The sequence below is a fragment of the Lathyrus oleraceus genome, chromosome 1, assembly GCF_024323335.1.
Source record: "Lathyrus oleraceus cultivar Zhongwan6 chromosome 1, CAAS_Psat_ZW6_1.0, whole genome shotgun sequence".
Taxonomy (NCBI): Eukaryota; Viridiplantae; Streptophyta; class Magnoliopsida; order Fabales; family Fabaceae; genus Lathyrus; species Lathyrus oleraceus.
This window is the reverse complement of record NC_066579.1, coordinates 403,989,955-403,997,496: the sequence shown is the minus strand read 5'-3', so window position 1 is coordinate 403,997,496 and position 7,542 is coordinate 403,989,955. Positions and strand designations below refer to the sequence as shown.

At 36.9% G+C, this 7,542-nt stretch overlaps 1 protein-coding gene across 1 annotated transcript; it reads left to right on the top strand.

The window, feature by feature from the left end:
• The first annotated feature begins 6,716 nt into the window (after positions 1 to 6,716).
• LOC127111504 (uncharacterized) lies at positions 6,717 to 7,334 on the top strand. Its single transcript, XM_051046185.1, has one exon. The coding sequence runs from the start codon at positions 6,717 to 6,719 to the stop codon at positions 7,332 to 7,334; it is 618 nt and encodes a 205-aa protein (XP_050902142.1).
• The last annotated feature ends 208 nt before the right edge of the window (positions 7,335 to 7,542 follow it).

The window sequence follows — 7,542 nt, the reverse complement described above, 5'->3', positions numbered from 1 at the left end:
CTTCTCCATAAATCTACCAAATTCCTCAATCTCAAATTCCCTCATTCTCACAACTTCACCAAAATACTCCATTTTTTCATTTTATCCACAACCATGGAAGCAATGGGTGATGGACATATCATTTTTCAACAAGGAAAGGATGGCACCAGGAAAAGGAAGAAATATGAGGATTTGTTAAGCCGAGACATTTTCTCCACAACGTATGTCGATAACACTTGCTTGCACAGGTTAGGAATTTTTAATAGTGATTATTATTTGGTCGGCACATTAGGATTGCAAGATCTGTTTGAATGTAGAGACCGCACTTACGTGAATCTGACACGGGAGTTTCTTAGCTCACTTATCTACTCTGTAAGTCCAAACACAGCAAGCACTGCATGCACAATTAAATTATGTATGTTTAATGTAGAATATGAATACACGACTGAGGAGATTGCAGAGTTGTTAGGATTTCCTTATGGGAAAGGTGTCCCGTGTGAAGCACCTATAGAAACTGATTGGGCATTTGAGGCAGGTACATTTTGGCAGGAATTAATAGGTTTTTCTACGAACACCTTTGAGGGTAACTTGGCTTCGGAAATTCATAACCCGGCCATCCGTGTCTTTCACCAAATGTTGGCAGATACCATTTTTGGCAGAGAATACACAAATAAGTTGAATGCTAAAGAGATATTCTATCTGCAAGCTGCACTCACACAGATACCATTAAAATCGGCCACATTCATGGTGGCCTACATGTGTGTAGTTTTGAAAAAGAAAAGAGCCATTTCTTTTGGAGGATTGATTACCTCCTTTGCCCGTGCTCTGGGGCTCGATCAGGAACTAGCTACCTTAGAACATCTATCATCGCGCACCATTGACCTGCAATTTCTCATAAACTAGCGACTATGTAGAGTTAAGAAAGAAAGAGGATACCACCTCATGGTTAATAAGAAAGCCATTGAGAGTTTTGTTTTGCCTTGTCCTGATCGCACCGATGTCCAAAGGAGAGAAAATTGGACTTATGATTGGCTTGCTCCCGCCACTAACCAAGTACCCCAAAGCATCCATCTAGATGATACCGCTGACGATGATACTGGTGACGAATATGATTGGAGAAACATGTCTCTCGTTATAACCCTCATCCCTCTCATTTTTCACATGCACACACTACACATATGCCATCTAACCCTTTTGCAGGTACCTCTTATGGTTTCTATTATGACGAAGATATGTTACGAGAATAGAGAGCTCATGAGGAGGAGCATGATGACTTGTTTTACGCCATGCATGAGAAATAACAAGATATGATGGAGTTCATGCGGGAATCACAATGCCAAACAGACTGCTCCCTAAGATCGATGATGGAAACCCAAGCCACCATGTCAGCCCAACAAATGTGTCTGCAAGCTTCACAAGCACGTGATTTTGGTCTTGTGCATGCTAACCAGGAATCTATAATATGGAACCTCCAGAGTCTAGAGGCGTACAATGCCTCACTATCATCACGAGTCCAGCAACTCCAGATTTCCCAGAGTTCACGCCACCGGAGTCTGAGCCGTCATCCAGGGCACCAGGACCAGATAGGAGAAGGCAGTAGAGGTCATCAGTAACATATTGTCTAGGTTCTTCCGTTCCTTTTTCACCTTTTATCGAAACATTAGGTACAATGTTCAGTTTAAGTGTGGGAGAGGAACCTTACTGTTTTCATTTTTTATATCGTTTTTAGCTAGATTTATTGTTTTAGTATTATTGCTTAGAAGTTTATTCACTAGTTTAGTTTGTTTGTTGTGTCATTTCATGTGATGTCGAGTCTTTATGCGTGGTTTTCTGCTGTTTATTAATTCTTCCAATTAATGAGCCATACAAAAAAATTGAAAAAGAAAGTAGGTGTTTAATTTGAAATTTTAGGCTATTAGACAAATTAAAACTAGGTTATATAGACTTAGGAAAACCCCCAAAAGATCAGTATCGACTTAACACCGTAAGTCTCATAATTATAGAGATCTATTTGGATACGTGTTATACTATGGCCTTGAAATCTCTCCCCTAAATAAGTCTTTAAGTATTTATCTTAGCAGTCAGCACCATCTGAATTACCACTGAGTAAGCGGGATGATACAAATAGGTGACTGATCCAGTGCTAAAAAGAAAGGAAAAGAAAAGTTAAATCTGGAAAAGAAAGAAATAGAAAAAGGAATCCACCTTCTAAGTCATGTGACCCTCACCCGGTAATTTAGCCTAACGACTGTGAAACCTCTAAGAATATTGCATATTCATCAGAAATGTTTAACATGATACGGATCATGGTCACTAATAGGTTTGTTTGCCGTGTGTGAACAGATAGAGGGCTTAATGTGATTGTGCCTGAATGATAAATGATGAAAAATGGGATGAGTATGTTAGGCTCAGGCATAATGACATGATGTGAATTGGTTTATATAGGAAGGGAATTTATGACCGCAAATGCGGAATGTGTTATTACGATACCCTTAGTTTGCAAGTTAGTACCTATCAATATGGACTTGAGAGAATTAAAGTCTTTAGCCTAGAATAGTTACATGAGCACCACTATGTTTCTTCTTATGATCAAGAACGTTTGCTTGAGGACAAGCAATGGTTTAAGTGTGGGAGATTTTGATAACATCAAAATGCACCACATATTTGGCTCGATTTGCACATGTTTTACTGTCATTTTGATTTCATTTCTAGTATTATGGTAGTCTTTTGTCTGGATTCCAGGTACTTAACCATGTGTAAGGCATACGCAAAGAAACGAGGCAAATCGGTGGGAAAACGGAGAAAATGCATATTTTGCACTCACGGCGACCAGCATGGCGATCACCACAAATCTAGCCACGATGTGGCTGACGTGTCCCATGACCCAACGGTCAAAAAGACTAAGTCCCCCCATTTTGCGAAGGTGGCGTTCGCCACAGGGGGTGTGGAAATCACCATCCCTTATAAGAGTGAAGTAGTCAAATGGTTGAAGCATTCTTTCCCACTTTCCCCTTTTTCCTCTCACACGAATTTAGCCACATTGACTTGGTATCCAGGGTTTTGTAACACTATAAATAGAGGTTTAATTTCACATTTTAAGGTATCCAAGCTTAGTACAACTTAAGCCATATATTCCTATTTTTGAGAGCTTTAATTCTTCACATCAGAGAATTATCGCATTGCGGCTGTTATTGAGTTTGGAGCATTTTATTTTGGAGCACTTATAGTTTTATCTTTCCAGCATTTATTTTCTCGTTCAAGTTTCCCTTCGATTTATTTATGTACCAGATTCAAGACTTCGTTTGGAGTAGGTTCTTATTATTATCAGCTTTATTTATTTCTTTTGTCTATTTACTTCTTATTATCAGCATTATTTATTTCTTTTATTCATTTACGTTATATGCTCGTTATTTTTCTTGCCTTACCTTAAATTCGAAGTTAAATTTATTTCACTGCACGTTCGTAATTTTGATTGAATCACTTATTATGTTTAATTTGCAAACCCTCGCTTTATTGTTTACTATGACCATGTCCAGCTAATCTACCGGTGCTGGAATGTGAGGACCGTCAATTAGACGGTACTCGATCTGTTATTACTTTAGGATTAATATCAGGGTTGTTTTGGTTTTTATCTCGATTTTTCATAAATTAAATTGGTCAGGTTGCTACGAGAGTAGGACCGTAGATACATCGGGTAAGATTGAAAGTCGTTTGGTACCTGAGATAGAATTGTTAAGTTTTTGATAAATAAACCCCGTGAGAGCACTTTATTAATTAATAAGGACAAGTTGATATTTCTAGAAAGTGATTTTAAAACTATTTTCGGACGCCTTTATAAGTTTAGAATCCGGTTATCCGAGCGAAAGTCGTGAACCCTTTAAATTCAAAATTTCCAACCAAAATTACTTTTTTACTAAGCAACATAATCTAATTTCTAAAAAAGGTTTTCACTACTTTAACGCAAAGCGTACCGGGCACGCGAGAGCGGATGGCCTAATTTAGAGAGTAAAATCTGGTTCCGAATACGCGAGAGCGACGATTCATTTTTAATTAGTTATTATACAATGAAAGAAACATTGCCCCGTAAGTAGTTCTACTTAGGAATAATAAGAGTAATGTTTATCGATGAGAGCCATATTCCGGTATTATATTTATGAATTTATTCAAGTCCATTATTTTTACTTCGTTGTTCCTATTCCTAATCTTTTACGATCACCTTAGATAAACATTGTAGCAATAGAAAAAAATAGATTGACTATTAGGTCTCTGTGAGTTTGATAACCTTTTATATTACTCTGATACACTCCGTATACTTACGGAAAACACCCATCAGCGACATATCAAATGGACCTATTTGATAATCTAAGTACTAACCAGACTTCATGACTTGTTATTCTCATGATTTACAACATATCTTCATGGTTTTTCATGAATCTCAAATATATGATGTTGTTTATGATGATATCGAGTCCAAAACAGCCTATAAATGATATAGATGTTTATCTAAGTCCGTTGATTGAAGATTTAATTTTTTTTGGAAGGAAGGCGTTGATGTTAATGCATATTTGGGTGAAAATTTTAAGATGTGTGACATGTTCTTTTGCATAATCAATTATTTCTTGCATACAGTAATTTATTTGGGTACAACGTTAAGGGACATAAAGTGTGTCCTATATGTGAAGCTGATACATACTTATACCAACTAAAGAATGGAAAAAAGATTGTTTACCTTGGGCATAAAAAATTTCAAAAACCCAATCATCCATATCATAGATTGCAAGGTATCAAAGTTCCCATGAACACTCTTTAAATTTCAAGAAACTTGTATCAACGAAAGATCGCAAATTAATTGGATTAAAATATCATAGTTGTCGTGTCTTGATGCAATAACATATCTAGTGGTTATTCTGGCATTTTGCCAAAAAAAAAGAAGTAAAGGAAACTATAATTAGATTGTGTTTAATCTTCAATGCTATTTGTAATAAAATCATTGATCTAGGAAATTTAAATGAGTTGGAACTAGGAAATTTAAATGAGTTGGAACATGAGACTTCATTTAACTTGTTTAATTAGAGATGTATTTCCCACCATCATTTTTTGACATAATGATTCACTTAATTGCAGTGGCGGAGCCAAACTAAAGAGTTTGGGGTGGCCACCAAATTAAAAGTTTAATTTATAAATCAAATATTCAACCATAATGTATATAAATTTTCTAATTTGTAATAAACACAAAATTGAACATGAAATGATTAAAGAATATTACTTAAAAATACCTTAAAATAATGCTATGCGGTCTTTGAGTAGCTTGAAATCATCAATAATAATCTCAGAATCAATACTTGCAGCAATTTCTTTTTCAATGTTAATTGTCATGCTATATCTTAAAAAACCAGCTTCCATTTTACTCCTTAGTCTTGTCTTGATAATTTTCATTATGGAAAAAGATATTTTTGTTAAATGCAATTAAGTTTCTGTTATTACCGGCTAGTTTTCCAAAAATAACATAATTTAATTATTGGGTCACTTTAGTTGTATTTTGAGTTGTATTTTTTGTTATTCTCTCAATGTATAAATACTCTTGTAATATTCCCAATTCCAATAAATTCCAAATTTACTATTCATCCAATATCATTTTGTTCTCTCTAATTCTCTCTCAACTTCATCTTCCCCAATTTCTTATCTTCCACTATTGTCAAACCTTCAATTTGAGTCTTTATGTTCTTACATTTGGCATCAAGAGCTTTGGTTGTTGATCCTAATCCGCTGCAATAATGGCAACCGTTTCCAATGATCGAATTCCCACCAATCTCCCGATTCTTGATTCGAAGAGGTATGATAAATGGGCGAAACAAATGAAGGTCTTGTTTGGTTATCAAGAGGTGCTTGAGATCGTCGTCAATGGAGTTACACAATTAGGGGCAAAGGCTACCGACATTCAAAGAGCTACACACAAAGAAGAGAAGAAGAAGGATTACAAAGCCCTATTCTTGATTCATTCGTGTGTTGATATCGATAATTTTGAGAAGGTTGGCGATTGTGAATCGGCGAAGCAAGCATGGGAAATCTTGGAGAAAGCATATGTAGGGGCCGTCAAAGCGAAGGTTGTAAGGTTACAAACTTACAAGCGACAGTTCGAGTTAACACAAATGAAAGACAAAGAAACGATCAACGACTACATTACGCGCATTACCCGGTTAGTTAATCAAATCAAATCTTGTGGAGAAACGATTCTTGAGCAGAATGTTGTATCGAAAGTATTGCGTTCGTTAACGTCGCGTTTCGACAACATAGTTGTGGCTATTGAAGAATCAAAGGATCTAAAAACTTTGAGCAAGGATGAATTGCAAAGTTTGTTAGAGGCACATGAACAAAGGATGGATGAGAGAGGCGCCGACAAAGCCAAAGCGGAGATTGCTTTGCAAGCGCGTTTCAATGAAAAGAATAAGAGGTCGAAAGGAAAATTTGCGGCGAGAGGTAAATCAAATTTTCAGAATTTTGGTTCAAAACGATTCCCAAAATTCAAAGCATTCAACGAGTGAAAATGGTGAAAGCAGCTCCCAGGATAGTGGTCATAGAAATGGTTTTAAGAAGCGTGATATGAGTAAGGTGTAATGCTACAAGTGTAAAAAGTTTGACACTTTGCAAATTCGTGTCGTGGTAAATCGAATGAGAATCACAATAATGAAGCCAAGGTTGTTAGGGAAGAGGTAGATGATGAGGACACACTTCTAGTAATGATCACGGAGGAGAGTTATGGCAATACGGATGTTCCGGGCAGCAACTACAGTAGTGACAGTTTGCGGGACAGCAGCTATACCATTCCGGAAAATAGCGAGAAAATGCATTCGGATCGAAGTGCATTGGTTACCGTTCGTGATGGAGTCCAAGGGAGAGATGAGTGGTACTTGGATTCCGGTTGTTCAACACATATGACGAGTCGAAAAGATTGGTTTGTGCAAATCAATCAAGCGGCAAAAAGTAAAGTCAAATTTACCGACGACACCACTTTAAGCGCCGAAGGGGTAGGAGATGTTTTGATCGGAAAAAGGAATGGTGTACATTCAAGGATCAAAGATGTCTTGTATATACCGGGAATTAAGTGTAATCTTTTAAGCATTGGCCAATTACTTGAAAGAGGATACAAAATTCGTTTGGAGGACAAGTATTTACGCGTTTTGGATTCAAATGGTGTGTTGATTCTAAAAGCGCCGATGGCTTCCAATAGAATCTTTAAGGTTGAGTTAAAGGTTATGGAGCATCATTATCTAGCTACCGCGACAAGTAGAGATGAGTGGTTATGGCATTACCATTTTGGTCACCTTAATTTTAGGGATCTAAGAATGTTGCATTAAAGTGAAATGGTAACGGGGCTGCCACACATTAGTATTCCAACTGAATTGTGTGAGGAATGTGTGAAGGCTAAATAACACAAGAATGTGTTTAGCAAAGATGCGGGTCGAAGAACCAAAAGCTTACTTGAGGTGGTATATTCCGACGTTTGCGGACCGATGCAAGTAGAGACTTATGGTGGCAATCGATATATTGTTACGTTCATTGACG